Source organism: Fragaria vesca, linkage group LG6, assembly GCF_000184155.1.
Source record: "Fragaria vesca subsp. vesca linkage group LG6, FraVesHawaii_1.0, whole genome shotgun sequence".
In the NCBI taxonomy this organism is placed as follows: Eukaryota; Viridiplantae; Streptophyta; class Magnoliopsida; order Rosales; family Rosaceae; genus Fragaria; species Fragaria vesca.
The window spans coordinates 20,949,293-20,965,741 of NC_020496.1; the positions used below are offsets into that span (position 1 = coordinate 20,949,293).

The 16,449-nt window shown below is 37.9% G+C and overlaps 5 protein-coding genes across 5 annotated transcripts in view; 2 read left to right on the top strand and 3 right to left on the bottom strand.

Moving 5' to 3' along the window:
* The window catches only part of LOC101311501, a 3,647-nt gene extending 2,714 nt beyond the window's left edge, over positions 1-933 (top strand). The window contains exon 2 of the mRNA XM_004305566.1: positions 695-933. Within this exon, the coding sequence (XP_004305614.1) occupies positions 695-933 (239 nt within the window). The remainder of the gene's footprint in view (positions 1-694) is intronic.
* Positions 934-4,941: 4,008 nt separating this feature from the next.
* LOC101303245 (thermospermine synthase ACAULIS5-like) lies at positions 4,942-7,285 on the top strand. Its single transcript, XM_004303426.1, has 10 exons — positions 4,942-5,129; positions 5,265-5,331; positions 5,449-5,543; positions 5,640-5,742; positions 5,888-5,976; positions 6,166-6,322; positions 6,453-6,528; positions 6,712-6,770; positions 6,884-7,020; positions 7,102-7,285. The coding sequence occupies exons 1-10, from the start codon at positions 4,945-4,947 to the stop codon at positions 7,178-7,180; spliced, it is 1,047 nt and encodes a 348-aa protein (XP_004303474.1). The 5' UTR covers positions 4,942-4,944; the 3' UTR covers positions 7,181-7,285.
* A 162-nt stretch (positions 7,286-7,447) lies between these two features.
* Positions 7,448-8,060, bottom strand: LOC101303533. Its single transcript, XM_004303427.1, has one exon. It carries the CDS (start codon positions 7,997-7,999, stop codon positions 7,631-7,633), a length of 369 nt encoding a protein of 122 aa, XP_004303475.1. The 5' UTR covers positions 8,000-8,060; the 3' UTR covers positions 7,448-7,630.
* A 685-nt stretch (positions 8,061-8,745) lies between these two features.
* LOC101311786 (mechanosensitive ion channel protein 10-like) lies at positions 8,746-11,845 on the bottom strand. Its single transcript, XM_004305567.1, has 5 exons — positions 10,440-11,845; positions 10,220-10,340; positions 9,513-9,806; positions 9,231-9,433; positions 8,746-8,998 (listed from the first exon to the last, which is right to left on the bottom strand). Exons 1-5 carry the CDS (start codon positions 11,843-11,845, stop codon positions 8,746-8,748), a joined length of 2,277 nt encoding a protein of 758 aa, XP_004305615.1.
* Positions 11,846-12,880: 1,035 nt separating this feature from the next.
* LOC101312080 (mechanosensitive ion channel protein 10-like) lies at positions 12,881-16,023 on the bottom strand. The gene is made up of 5 exons (XM_004305568.1): positions 14,627-16,023; positions 14,416-14,536; positions 13,690-13,983; positions 13,411-13,613; positions 12,881-13,203 (listed from the first exon to the last, which is right to left on the bottom strand). The coding sequence occupies exons 1-5, from the start codon at positions 16,021-16,023 to the stop codon at positions 12,963-12,965; spliced, it is 2,256 nt and encodes a 751-aa protein (XP_004305616.1). The 3' UTR covers positions 12,881-12,962.
* Positions 16,024-16,449: the final 426 nt, after the last annotated feature.

The following is a 16,449-nucleotide window of genomic DNA, read 5'->3' on the forward strand; positions in this document are numbered from 1 at the left end:
ATTTACGTATATATATATATATAAAATTCGTCCAAAAGAAATTCGATAGAGATTTTTCTATTTTTATTTTATTTTAAAATTCAATACAGAATATGGCTTATATATAGATATCATAATTTTAAACTGCTAAAATAAAATATTAAAATAGAACTAAATTTTGATTCACAAAGATAGAAGGAAATTTTAATAAATTTACGCAATTGATTTATGGTATAAAAGCCTAATTTGGTATGATTATTAACTTGGTCATTATTATTAATAAATTAAATAAATTTGGTATATACACATCCATATTAAAAGGGTAAGAAAATATTTTATATTAGTATGTAGCATCTATTAATTATTAAGGTTAAAATTGTATTTTTACCTAAGAATGAAATGACATGATTTATTAAATTGATGATGTGTCTAGGTGACATGACATGCCACATAAGATTAAGGCCATAAATTTTAGGTCTTATTAAGGCCCTCTAGCACTATCCTTATCAGATTTAGCAATAATTTATGTATTCTGCTGGAGCATTAATCCACCTCAAAAATTGATAAATTTCCAGTGTAGCAATACTACTGGATATGCTTAGTACGTAGATAAATATATAAGTTAATCGTGCTATGGCTAATTGCATATATATGAAAATGTCTTACCTAAATGAGATGCATATTCTTTTTGTGTGTGCTTGAGATTGGTAAATAGGTGTGCCATGGAGTGAGGAGGAGCACCGGAGGTTTCTTGAAGGGGTTGAAACGCTGGGTAAGGGTGACTGGAAAGGCATCTCTGAAAACTTTGTCACCACAAGAACTCGAAGCCAGGTCGCAAGTCATGCCCAAAACTATTTTCACAACCGTCAGAAAACCGCCGCCGCCGCACCAATGGCACCATCCACAAAAACCCCAACTTCCACAAGAGAACACGCCGATGATGTCCCATCCTAAAGTTTTGATTTAAGAAGCTCTAACGCATGCAACCATCAGTGTTCATTGATTTCCTTGACGATCCATTAATTTTGATTCTTCTTCATAATATTATGAAATGGTTTATACATATTCATGCAGGTCTATTAAGATCAGCTCTCAGTTGATCAAGTACAGCTGATTGATATCGACTCTTCTAATCCTTCCACCACTAAGCTAATATTCGTAATGTTTGCTACAATTCATCAATGCCTCTGCTGCGATTTGATATCATTTCTGAGCCTACTCCTATTTCTTCAACCTGTTTGATTAGTCTTTGCCATTTTCAGCCCTAGCTTTTCAACAATAAAACAGTTATCCATGTAATAAAGAATTTGAAGTAGTTAATTCAGGGATTACGAGTCCTATGATCTTCATGCATGTTCTCATTTGATTTGCGGGCAGCGAATGAGATTTGACACATTGTTAATGTATGATTATATAAAGCGGATTCTGTAATTCAGGTTCTGAAGCTATATATTACGGGTCATATCGTTACTTGATGTATTTATGATTATGCAATAAGCTACGATACTAAATAAGAATGATCATGAATAACGTATACTTACGTACAGATACCCCAAAGTAATTTAAATAATATTAGGCATACCAGATAACATGAGCATAATACGAAGAAGATCGACATATAACATGCACGTACAACTCATAGAAGTACCAATTTGTTCATATAATCAAGTAGACCAGCCAAGAACATATCTGAGAAAGAAATATAGCAATACAACGCTTTATAGAGATCCTTAGGCTTGTCTATCAATGGAGCAAAACGATTTGATTAGCTTGTGTATTTGTGACTCTGCACAAACGTAATTTTTTTTTTTTTGGGACTAAGTTTTTTTCAGTTTTATATATCCTCTTTAGCTATACTGTTATATATTTGAGATGTGACGTTAACTCGTACCTGGATCAATCTCAATGGGGTGTCTGCTGGTGTCCGAGGAATAAAAGCTTTAAAACCTTATCAAGGTCGACAGATCATGCACAGGTCAGCTTCCAACACAAAGAGATCGAACGTGTACAATTGAGACAATTCGACGGCATGTCACTCAAGAACCCTAGCACTTTTCACGACAAAGTAGAAACACAATGAGAGCAAAAAAGGGTGTTGGAGCACCAAGACACCCCGCAATATACCAGAAATGATCGATAAAAGATTCAAAATTGACAGTGGGGTTTGTCCTCAATCCCATTTTGTTCATTTCATAATCGAAAATGGGGAGAAATAAACGTGCAGACGGAGCACCATTTGGATAGTACTCGCCGTAGTGGGGAGCACCAAGCACGCCTAGCCTGATGTGCTTCAAATTATGCAGGTTTTGAAGCACCTATGCATATAGATGCATGCATGCGCTTAAATTTAATTATTTTCTTTTATAATGAGAATTTCATCATGGGATATATGGATGATTCAACATTGCCGACTCTTGAAATGAAATCAAAGAGTATTCCAATTGCATTATGTTGGATATTTGATTTGTCTTCAAAAAATTAAACAAGTAGTGAGTTGTGACTAGTAATCTTATGCATGCTCAACACCCTACTTGATTACTAGTACTTATATATCTCATGCTCATCAACATCCTACTTCTATCTCTCTCTTCCTCTTATTCTCTTAGTACTGTAATCCTGTACAGAAAAATAAGCTAATGTCCAGTGGTGTACGTATTTAAACATATATACACCTATATATATATATAATGTCATGCACACAGATCTGAAATTAATATCACATCTTAAACTCAAACGTCATAATATTAGAATGTACAGCAACAACTATCCTGTTATTTGAAGATAATTTAGATTATATGAAGACACCTAATGGTGATCATTATGAACATTAGCATTGACCTTAATTAGGTTATTTCTATAGAAAATGAAAGGAAGAAGCTGTATAATTGTATTGGAGCAAGCTAGCCGCGTACATATGAAAGAGAGGTTTTGACTTAACAAGGATTGTATATACAAAGGCTCTGAAAATGATTGTGAGCCCCCTCAGCTTTGTCTCCCCATTAAGGGGTTTCAGCCCTAATCCAATTGCTATATATGCCCATTTTGTCCCTTCTTGATGAATATCATCTGTATGTGACTTGTAATATATAGTTTGTGCATCTTGTCAAAGGAATCGAAAGTCGACTATTAATTGGGTAGAGGGGCTAAATTTTCATTCTTTTAACGAGTTCGTGATGTTTATGTCACCGGCCTTAAAAGAGGGAGCAAATTGAAGGTAAGTACGATCGATCGTATATATTTGAGTAGTTCCAATGTTTTTTCTTTTTCTTTTTTCGATGAATAATAATTCAAATGTTGTTGAAAACGATTCTTAGTGTGTCATGCACTTCCATAATATTGAACATAAAGTATTTCCCTTGAAAAATCAATATTATTACCAGCTATTTGGAACTTTTGTCTCTCTCCATTTGTGCACGTATTTGCTCTTTGATTATTAACAAAGCACTCAAAATGGGGTATGTGTGCAATCAGCAATGATCTGTACTAGGTTAATTTGACACATATTGAACTAAAAGAATTCTTAGTTGAGTGTCGACATATGGCACATATATAATTAATGGTGATCTGTGAATATATTCTAGGTGTTTAATATGCAAAACCCTAATGGGATATATGTAGCATATCAATTGGCATAGTTTGAAGCAAGGGATCGAAATGGGTGATTTGGTCATTGTGAGGCATGCACGCATGAAGGATAAACATCAAGCACAGAAAGGGAAGGCAAAACAAAACACTAATCTATTGGGTCAGCTAGTGAGATGATTATCGAGGATCGAGCTAATGAGGTTTCATGGAGAAACGCAGTGACACTTTATAGTGGGCATTCCACAAAATCAAAAATGGTTAATTTCCTCTATCTCCTTCTTCTTCTTAGTGGAGTCACCCCACGCGAACTTGCTCAATCGCATGAGCTAGCTCTCCTCCTCCTCCTTCCTGCCCAGTGCCCAGCCTCCCTTCTCTCTCTACTTTCCCCCACCGCACCAAAATCCACCTTTAGTAGTAGTAGTAGTAGTGATCATGCGGGGACCCAGAAGCAAATCCCACTTTTGTGGCCTCCTCCTTCCTTATTCTCTGCTAGTCCAGGGCATCACTAATGGGATATGTTGACTGATCCCACTATAGCCAAAGCCAGCAGCCAACTTTGTTTGTGTTTGTGATCAAGTACCGAGAAGCTAGCTAGCATGGATATAAGTCGCCTTATACTATACGACATCGTATTCGTACTAAGTGTGCTAGGGTTTCCACCATTAATGGGGACCTTAATTGTGAAGTTGTGATCATCCATATCTACCTCATGACAGATCGAGATCAGCCCAGGTCTGAATGATATAGTGAAACTCCATATCACGCGTGCGACCCAACTCGCACACCACCACTCCACGCATCATCGTAACCTCAAATCCTCGTCTACCAAGATATTTCTGTACATGATCAAGTTCCAATACCTTCTTTTTTCTTCTATGATTTTTGACTGCAAATTAACAATTGGATAACCACTTTCACATTCAAACAATCAAACTGATTGACAACAGTAATATAGCAAACACAACAGGTTAATTAATCTTGCATTTTTCATAATTGAAACCTTTTCGGCATGGTAGACACTACTTCTGATCGAGGGAAGCAAGGCATAAAGTTGGTGATTTCATCCTTTCTCTGGCCAAACACCATCATCACCCGTGCTAATAATCAATAATATATTTTGATTTTCCTAGTTTATTATCAACTAGAAGTGTTATTTTCATCTTACACTAGCTTGTTGCCTCTATCGATCAAATCTCATCAGTTAGTGCATGTACTATATATACCAGTGTACACCCCCTCTCTTATATGTACTACTCACCACTCCCTTGCTTCTTCTATTGAATCCCGGCCTCCCCATAGTCCTCGGCTCCTAGCTAACACATTTGCTAGCTTCTCCCTCTTCTTCTTCGTTGGTTTATCCGTGCCAGTTAATATATCACAATGGGAGAGGCTGTTGAGTTTTACCATCTAAACGGTTTCTTGTCATCAAAATTTGATCGTCAGGACGAAGTGCTCATCAACAGTAACGTTATCGGTAACATTAACCATGAAGATATAGATGGTTCAGGCAGCTGGTACGAAGAGACCATTGACGATGATCTGAAATGGTCATTTGCTCTTAATGGGTTAGTAAACTTTATCAATGATATATATCTTCAATCCTTAGTTATATATATAGTCATTGTTCTTCTCTAGTCATTATCGTTCTTCTAAATTTGTTGGGTTTCTTTTGTCATCTCTGCATCTGAATATATATGCAGTGTGCTGCACAAGGGGGTGAGCGAGTTTCAGGAGATAGCTTTGTTGGATACCAAGCGTTTTGGCAAGGTTTCTACGTTTTACTTAGTAATTCTATTAACATTAAGAAATGGATGAATGTCGATTATATATCACACTAATTATATACATATATACTTACAGTTAATAATACGTGCATATATGCAGGTACTGGTGATTGATGGGAAGATGCAGAGTGCAGAAGTGGACGAGTTTATATATCATGAATGCTTAATACATCCTGCCCTTTTATCTCACCCAAAGTCCGTCCTCTATATTATTTATGTTACATTCCTTTTCAATATGTTAATACGTACTCCATATACAATATGTGTATGCTCATATATAATATTCTTCAGGCCTAACAATGTGTTCATTATGGGAGGTGGGGAAGGTTCAGCAGCAAGAGAAGCCCTTAAGCACAAATTACTTGAAAAAGTGGTTATGTGTGATATAGATCAGGTTCCTAAACAGTGCTCAAGTTATATATCTTACATTTTCGTTGAAATAATGTCTTTCCCATGAGCCATATATAAGTGCACATACACTTGTTCTTTTCTTGTATATAACTAGTTCCTCCTGAATAACAAGAAAAATATTTGTGCAGGAGGTGGTTGATTTCTGTCGCAGGCATTTGACAGTGAACAAGGAGGCCTTTGCTCACAATAAGCTTAACCTTGTTATCAATGATGCCAAGTAAGTTCAAAGCTCTGGTTTGTTTTTTGAGGGGCTTCAAACTTAAAGCCTAATTAAGTTTTGAATTATCTGAAATCACTAGCTCAGGCATGGTTGCGGTCTGAACTTATTTGGTATAATGCTCATATAAAAGATTGTTCTATGGTTGTGACTATGAGCATAAACTTATAGAAATGTTTGTTATTAAAGGGCTGAATTGGATAAGAGCTGCGAAAAATTCGATATCATAGTGGGAGATTTAGCAGACCCAGTTGAAGGAGGGCCTTGCTATCAGCTTTACACAAAATCCTTCTATGAGAAAGTTCTCAAACCCAAGCTTAATCATGGTGGCATTTTTGTGACCCAGGTAAGCATTTAATATTGTCACACACGCCTTTTATGGTTTTAGAGATATCCTCACTCGACTTGTTTTTACCATTTTGGAGTTATGAACTTATTTACTGTCAAGTACTTAATTAATTTGCATTTTCATGTAGGCTGGACCAGCAGGCATTTTCACCCACAAAGAGGTCTTCACCTCTATATTCAACACCATCAAACAGGTCTTCAAGTGTAAGTACTCTCTCATCTTCTATTGTTAAACTTAGAAAGTTAGCTCATGCATGTTCTCAGGTCTTGAATAAGAGGTTTCAAACTCACTCGATCGACCTCTTAGAACCAAACCAGTAATACGAGATCAGAAAATAAGTTAACAATGTATATCGAGCTAACATTTTCATTTCTGTTCACGCGCAGACGTTGTTGTTTATGCAGCTCATGTACCTTCTTTTGCCGATACATGGGGATGGGTCATGGTATGTAAACTCAAGCTTAACTTGTTTAAATTGCAATACTAGTACTACTACTTCTACTAGATTGGTTAAATGACTATGACTTATGGATGTTCTAACTAAGTCTAATGAATTAGGCCTCGGATGAACCTTTCTCTATGAATGCTGAGAAAATGGACAAAAGGATCGAGGAAAGAATTGACGGGGAGTTGAACTACTTGAATGGTGCTCTGTTCATGTCCTCTGCAACCATGAACAAAACTGTTTCTTCATCGTAAGACCAGCGTTCTTTCCTAATTCCTCTGTTAGTTATTATAAATGCCATCTTCTGGTGCTTATAAAAATGTCATTTCAGGTTACTGAACGAAACTCATGTCTATACTGAGGAAGATGCAAGGTTTATTCATGGACATGGGGTCGCTTACCGCAACTAGTTGCGATCTCAAGAGTCTACACAGGTTGGGGGAATTTCTGTACAGCAAACAGAATTGCAGAATGCATGGAAACTACTTAAACAGTCATTAATTTTGTCTACCAAAAAACCGGAAAAAAAAAAAAATACAGCAATTGTTTGAAGCATTTGGTTTTAGTTTTGCAAAAGTTATGTTAGCTTCATTGGGTTGTTCATAGAATTCAAAGTGAGACTTTGGCTAAACCAAGTTGATCTTTTATGAATGAAACATGAGGCATTCCTCCACTTCCATATCTAATTTGTTCTGAACAATTAAATTTCACTTTATTGGAAACAGAGTTGCGCAATACATATATGAGTTAACAGCGTTGAGCATAATACTAATTACATAAGCTTAACCAAGAAGGTACAACATGAAGAAGACTAGTAGAGAAAAGGCAGAAAATTCAGTTTAAGAACTCAACCTCTTCTTTTAAACTCTCTTAACTGGATCAAAGTTGGATACACCAATAACAGCTCCAAGAATTCCTACAAGCACAACTCCTCCAGCTGCAATGCTAAGCAAAAAGTTGTTGAGAGATGGGGTTACCCCGGCCCCGGCCGCCTCAGCCACCTCAGGTATCACCATGGAAGCTGTCAATGCAGCTGCAGCGAGGCCTGTGACTGCCTTCTCTTTCAAAGAGGCCTGCACTTTGAGCATGTCTGTGGAAGACTTTGGCTTCACAGACACAGCCCTGTTTTGCTGCCTAACTGGGATTATAGACTTCAACAATGAACTTGGCTGGCTTGTTCTGTTTTGAGTGGCAGACATAATTGGCATAGCCATAGAAACAGAAGCCATTTCTGGTGTTGCTAACTGGGGTTTCTCTTAGTTTGCCAAAGTATACAATGCCCTGGGTGGTGTTATTTTGGGTTCAGAACTCAGATATGGACTGAATGGGAGGTATAGATTAGAGATTTTTGCTGACGTGTCGCTTCAGCATTCCTATGTGGCATATTCTTCACCTGGGATTGATGGATAAGCTTATCCCCCCAGATTACATCCACTAGCCACTAGGAACTGATTTATGATTCAAAAGAATCACACGTTGCACTTTGTTACTATTCAACAGAAAGAGAACTACATCATCGTGCATGTTTCAGTACAAAGAGGAAAGACCAAAGATTTTGCCCAAATGAAGTTTAATTTTAACACTCAGAAACATGAGAGGCAAAGAGATTAAGAAAAATGATAAAAGATAGAAAGTACTTGATCCAATCATCTTCAATCCAAATCCACAATTAAGGATTTAATGTCCAGTTTGACAGAATTTACTTGCAAGTTAAAGTAAAGAAATATTTTTTTGGTAAAATTTGATATAATTACTCATTCTTAAAATTACATTATTACACTGCTGCTCACAGAAATTGGCAGAATGCTGCTTTTACTCTTTTAGGAGCTTAAAGCTAGACCTTCTTATGGTTTAATTTGAGTTATCCCAAACTGGGATTTAATCTCATGTCTATTGAAAATTCCTAGTGACAGTAGGAAAAGTAAAAATAGATTGAGAAGCTCAATCGCTGGAATTCCTTTCACCCTGCAAATGATCATTTCTTGGTGACATTTGTTTCAGTGAGACGAACTTCAAGGGGCAGTAGATAGTACGTAATCTGTAGCTCATCGAAACATCTCTTCAACGCCATGACCATTTCACTTCTGCGCTTTTGCTTTTCAACCCATTCTTGAAAGTTCATAGTGTGACAAAAATAGAGGGCCATCTTTAGCTTATTCATATTTTCGATCTCAACCACCACCACCGCATGGTTTGGATGCCAAAGTGTTGGGTTCCCCTCCACATACCTGTGCAATCAAAAGAAAATTGTAGAAGAGTGAACACAAAGGCACACTACGATTTGATGCTCATTTGTCTCACATTGATTTCTGGATTCTTATAAACACTGCTAATCCACTGTCATGATGTGTTGATGAGTGCTGCAGTCTTTATGATTAACAATCCAGATTCATAAACGCATGAACTTATCAACATATATGTGCTTATAAAGACATTGAGTAAAAGTTTTTATGAACTTACTCTTGTACTTTCTCTTTCAGCTGGCCTATCTTCTTCACTGGTGTAGTAAAAGCAATTGAGAACTCCACAATATCACCCATGTTTGAACTTCTGTAATAATTGCTGATGGGTTTCGTAGATAGAACTGAATTCGGATAGTATACCTTCTCTTGATTGAGTTTCAAGAAGACTGTAGTTAAGATGTTCATCTCCTCAACCATCAACTGTCAGGATTACCATGCATGTATTAGAAATTTGATGAAAATAAAATGAAAATTGTAAGATAGAAGTAGTACATGTTACCTCCTCACCCTCAACAACACAGCGATCGCCAACATCAAATGGATGCATTACAAATACAAAGATAATAGCTTCAAATATAGTCTTGCAAGTGTTCCCAAACATAAAAGCTGCCAGTACGAGCTGTGATGAGAGGAAGACGAGTACTTTTGTATTTGCAATTTCCACCAACAGAAGCCACACTACAGTGGTGATAATAACCAAGACGGTAGTGACAAGTTTGTTCAATTGCTTCACGGCTGTTTTGGTATCTGTTAGGGAATGTGCTAGTGCTTTACGACCATTGAACACCTTTATCTGCAAAATATCACAGGGTTAATTGAAAAAGTTTTCAGTGCTTACCATTTATTTCAGAAAGAAACATAAACTCCTGTAACTGACTTGAGGTACTAGTTGAAGTTTTGGAATCCATATTTCCTTTCTTTATTCACTTTTCAATCTTGCAGTTATTTTGATATGTTTATCAAACATAATTGATCAAGTACAAGTACATTAAGTATTTCTCTATGAGCTAGCATGCATAACATGAAGGAAGTCCTTCTTGAATAACTGCCCTCCTATATATGATGTATCAATAAAACAAAAATCATCCAGAACGATGTGATCAATGTATGAATAACATGTTACAGAAATAAAACAAAAGTCATCCAGAGAAAAAATTAAGAACTACAGCTTCTGGAAGTCAAGAGACATAAGGCAAAACATCTTACCACCCACTCTGTTAGAGTTTTTCTGTCAACTTGTCCAGTCTTTGCTACGTCAATCAGCGGCCACACAAGATCAACCTCTTCCTCAATCATGAACCTTAAGAGATCCCACTCCTCTATGTACCTAATTAGTAAATTAGATGAAAATACTTGACAAAAGTACGGAAAAGGAAGAAGTTGTTCCCAAAAAATGACTGAAGTTGAGGCTTTTTCATATTCTCACTTGGCACCAGGCGGTGCGACATGAAGGAATATGTCATAGGCAGCAGCAGTTGCTTCCATCTCACTGGTAATCTCAATATCTCTTTGTGCATTTAGACCGTCCACCCCATCCAATGTATGAGAGATGGTGGACAGCCCTGAACTAGTAACTGCATCCACCAATACCTTCATGGTCCAAGATGAAACCTTCTCTTGCTTCATCTTTTGAAGCTTTGTCATGTCAATGACCTCTTTCTCCTTCCCTGCTTTTGCTTTCTTAGTCGCTCTGTAACTCAGTTTGCTAGTGCTTGGTGATCTCCCACCACTCCCATCAGCCTCCTCCATAAGTGGATGCCCCGACAGTGTCTGAAGCACGTACTGGTGGAAGATTGATTCTTGAATTCTATCAAAGAAGGTGTTAACATGGAAACTAGATGCCAAGATCTTGAGCAACAATGTTTTCAACAACCATAAAAATGCGCCAATGAGAACTGAAACAATAGTCCATGTAACATATTTCAATATCTTGGTGGAAGCCTCTGACCTCTCAACCCCACGGTTGAACAACAGCAGCCATGTGAGAAGAACCAGAGACAGCCACAAGAAAACCTGAACACTCTTCTTCATTCCATGAACAAAATACAACACCTTCTTCCGAAGCAAAAAGTTGCACTCGATCAAAAAAACTATGAAATGCATAACCCAATTGGTAACCAACATACCACTAAATATCACCATGACAAGCACACACCATTTCCAAATCTCCAATCCCCAAACCATAGAATGCCTTAGCTCATGGACAATCAAGCTAGCCAGTAAACAACTCAAAATGCATAGAAATACAATCAACTCAACCAAGAGTTTCTTGTTCACTTTCCCACGCTTATCTCTACTCAATTTAACCTTCTTGTAAATCTCTTCATCCTCCTTTTCATTAGTCCTGCCCGGAGATGCCGGCGCATTCTTAGCCGAAGAGATGGATGTAGCCTTAGCTCCCGATAGGTTATAGGGGGAACCCTTACTAAATGAACTCCTATAAGGGGAACTTGCACCAACCTGATCTAAACCACCATCCTCATACATAACAGGCGATGGTTCACCAAATCTTGACTTGGGTTTAGTAACTGACCTGTTAAATGACTTTCTCCTATTGATGCTCTCATTGCGGTTGGGGGCTCTTGGAGGTTTACCTGAGTAGGGATTGGCTCTTGAAATATCCGGTGAAACTGGCTTAGAGAAACCAGTACCACTAGACCCAGTGGTCACCTTGCTTTGCTTGGGAGCTGAAGATTCTGAGCCCTTTGAAGAAGACCACTTTGCTTCATTGGTCTCTTCTCTTTGAAATTCCACTATAACTTCACCTCCGTTCGGAGACTGCTTCTCCGACATGCTTAACTCGCCACCTTTTGAAGCTTCTCTAGCTTTCATCAAAACCCTATCACGTTAAACCCTGATCCACGAAAAAGCTATAATTAATCCAAAAAGCTATTGGCCTATAAAACACCCAAAATGAATATTACAAGAGACCAGAATAAGAACTGCACTGAAAAAGCTCCAAACTTTTTGGACACTTTCTAAATATATATACTCCTTTTTCTTCAAACAAATCAGATCTCATTGTTTCTTAAAAGGTCTGAATACTGCTAATTCAGTCATTACTAACTACTAAAGCCACTTCGAGCCTTCGACTAGGACAGTAAGAACTAAGAACACTATGTTCAGTTTACTCACCTGGGTCAAAAGAATCAGAATGGAGTGAAGTGAAGATTGAGTGAGCTTGCTGGGATTTGGGAGACTGAACTTTTGTTATCATTACTGGAAAACTTAGAAGAAGATTATCAAAATCTTGCGGATTAGACTATAGTGTGAGACAGAATGAGTAGAGGAGCCATGGTTGCATGTTCTGCTGTTCAGATAGAGAAACAGCGTTGCAGAAGTAAGAGACAGAATTGAAACAGGGGAGAGTTCAGATGTTGAGGAAATGCACACAAATTTTAGTCTTTGACAAGTAATGAAATTTAGCTACCAGAAGAACAAGTGGGGATGTCGGTGCACTAGTGAGTGACAGTATTAGGAGGATGTGAACCACAGAGGTCCTCAGCACAACCCTCAAATTCTTATCTGAAATTGACTGATAGAGAAATATTACGACATGTTTCAGCATGCAATTGATTTAGAAAGCCAAGTAAGGAGGGCAGGACTGGAATTTGGATAATTAATTTTTGCCAAGAGTAGAGCATGAAAAATACCCGCATGCTTACTCCAAAGAGGAGCACTCGACTTTGACCAACCTCATTTTCCTTCTGGCCCTGATGGAAAATTGCAAGGAAAAACCAGGTACTAATCTATTACCATACCCAGAAAAGAAAATACATAACTTCTATCATATCCAATCCGAATCCACAGCATTTATCTCATCTGTCTACTGAACAGACTTCTAACAAAATCCTACTCCACCAAAAGGAAAGTGAAAGTAAATTGAAAAGCTCAACAGCAGGTCTTCCTTTTACCCTATGAAAGATCATTTGTTGGTGACAGTTGCATCTCATTTAGTTTCAGTGAGACGAACTTCTAGGGGCAGCAGATAGTATGTAATGTGCAGGTCCTCCAAACATTTCTTCAATGCCATGACCATTTCACTTCTCCGCCTTTGCTTTTCTCCCCATTCTTGAAAGTTCATCGTGTGACTAAAAAAGAGTGCCATCTTTAACTTATTTACATTTTCGATCTCAAGCACCACAATTTGGTGGTTTGGATGCCAAAGAGTCAGATTCCCCTCCACATACCTGTACAAACAAAAGTAAATTGCAAGCGTGTAAACACAAATGCTCAGTTGTCTAACATGATTGCCAGACTCTTGATTAAGACTGTTGCTCGAGTGCAATGAAGTGTCAGTGTGTGGAGCAATATGTTATTATTAACAATCCCATATGAACTCTACAACACACATATGTATACCCTTATAAACACAGTAAAAGCTTCGATTAACTTACTCCTTTACTTTGCCTCTCAGCTCGCCTATCTTTTTCACCGGTGTAGTGAAAGCAATTGAGAACTCCACACTGTCGCCCATATTTGAACTTCTGTAATAATTGCTGATGGGTTTCGTGGATAAAACTGAATTGGGATAATATACCTTTTCTTGATTGAGCTTCAGGAAGACTGTGGTTAAGATGTTCATCTCCTCAACCATTAACTATCAGGTGTACCATGTATTAGAAACTCAATCAACATACAACTTTTCATAAGGAAAGAAGAGATCTGTAAGTTACCTGAACGCCATCGACAACACAGCGGTCCCCAACATCAAATGGATGCATCACAAATACGAAGATAATAGCTTCAAATATAGTCTTGCAAGTGTTTCCAAATATAAAAGCTGCCACTACAAGCTGTGATGAGAGTAAGACAAGTACTTTTGTAGTTGCAATTTCCATCAACAGAAGCCATACTACAATGGTAATAATAACCAGGACAGTAGTCACAAGTTTGTCCAATTGCTTCACGGCTGTTTTGGTGTCCGTTAATGAATGAGCTAATGCTTTGCGACCATTGTAGACCTTCAACTGCGAAATTCACAAGCGAAAAATAGTTTCACCATTCAATTCAGAAAAGAATCATCTACGCACCGCCAATAACTCATGCCTTTTGGTACCAATTGAAGTTATAGAATCTACTTTCCTTTCATTCTTTATATTTTAATTTTGCAGTTTGTATGATAGGACTATATCATACATAGCCTTGAACAAGTACTAATTAGTAATTAACTCTTTCTCTTGTGCATACATAGTGAAAGCAAAGAATGCATATAGAAACAGACTCAATTAATCATGTCTTATTTTTTATCCCCTGTTATGTCTACTTCTAGATTGAAAGATATGAACAGAAGTAGAACTGCATGACAGTAGAAGACTAATGTAAAAATTACATGAAACAAATGGTATGCAGAAGCCAAATAAGAACAACAACTCCATATGGATGTTAGAGAAAGGTCTTACCACCCACTCTGTTAGAGTTTTTCTATCAACTTGTCCGGTCTTTGCCACATCAATTAGTGGCCACACAAGCTCCACCTCTTCCTCGATCATGAACCTCAATAGATCCCACTCCTCAATGTACCTACTTAGAAGTAAGATAATTAACAAATGTACGGAAAGGGAATAATACATAAAGATAAAATTAGCAGTTCATGAAAAAGATAGTTCTCACTTGGCACCGAGCGGAGCGACGTTAAGGAATATGTCATAGGCAGCAGCAGTTGCTTCCATCTCACTGGTAATTTCCTTATCTCTCTGTTCATTCAGACCTTCCATCTCATCCAATGTATGGGAGATCGTGGACAACCCTGAACTAGTTACTGCATCCACCAAAACCTTCATGGTCCAAGAAGAAACCTTCTCTTGCTTTATCTTTTGAAGCTTTGTCATGTCAATGACCTGTTTTTCCTTCCCTTCTTTTGCCTTCTTGGTTGCTCTGAAGCTCAATTTGCTAGTGCTCGGTGATTTGCCACCATTCCCATCAGCCTCCTCCATAAGCGGATGCCCTGAAAGTGTCTGAAGAACATACTGATGGAAGATTGATTCTTGAATTCTATCAAAGAAGGTGTTCACATGGAAACTAGATGCTAAGATCTTAAGCAACAATGTTTTTAACATCCATAAGAACGCCCCAATGAGAACCGAAACAATAGTCCATGTAACATATTTTAAAATCTTGGTGGAAGTCTCTGACCTCTCAACCCCACGGTTGAACAACAGCAGCCAAGTGAGAAGAACCAGAGACAGCCACAAGAAAACCTGAACACTCTTCTTCATTCCATGAACAAAATACAACACCTTCTTCCGAAGCAAAAAGTTGCACTCAATCAAAAAAACTATCAAATGCATAACCCAATTCGTAACCAACATGCCACTGAATATCACCATGACAAGCACACACCATTTCCAAATCTCCAATCCCCAAACCATATAATGCTCTAGTCTCTTCACAGTCAAGCTAGCTACTAAACAACCCAAAATGCACAGGAAAACAACCAACTCAGTCAAGACTGTCTTTTTCATTTTCCCATGCTTATCTCTACTCAACTTAACCTTCTTGTAAATCTCTTCATCCTCCTTATCTTTGGTCCTGCCTGGGGACGGCGGTACAGTCCTATTAGAAGTAATGGATATGGCCCTAGCTCCTGATATGTTATTTGGGGAAGCCCTACTGAATGAAGCCCCCCTATAAGGCGAACCAACCTGATCTGAACTATCTTCATTCACAACAGGCGATGGTTCACCAAACCTTGACTTGGGTTTACTAACTGACCTATTAAATGACTTTCTCCTATTGATGCTCTCATTGCGGGCGGGGATCCTAGGAGGCTTACCGGGGTTGGGACTAGCTCTTAAAACATCCGGTGAAGGAAACGCACTCGAAACTGGCTTACTACTGGACTCAGTGGGGAGTCTTAAGTCCACTTTGCTTTGCTTGTTTGAAGGAGACCCTCTAGTTTCATAAGTCCCAGCATTTTGGACTTCCACTATAACTTCACCTCCATTTGCAGATTGCTTCTCCGACATGCTTATCTCGCCGCCCTTTGAACCTTTCTCTGCGGCTTTCATTAAACCCCTTAAACCTTAATCCAACAAAAAAAGCTAGCATTAAACCCCCAAAAGCAAATCGACCCCAAGAAAAAAACACCCCTAATATGTAGATTAACAAAGACTAGAATCATAATCCAGTTTAAAAATTAAAACTTTACAACACTTTCAGAAGATACTTTCCCTTCTTTTTTTTTTTTTCTAAAACTCAGATATCATTTTTTTCTTCTTTAAACTTCTGAGATTTACGTAATGGCTTTTTTAACAAAAGAACAAAACAGCTAATTCTCCAAGTACTATAACTGGAAACGAAGCTACTTTCGCGCCAAAACGATCAAGTTAAAAATCAACTATTTCCATAGCAGTAAGAACACTGTGTTTACTGTACTCACCTGGGTCACTAGAACCGGACAAGATCCAAAGCTACCCACAAATGAAGAGATGGGA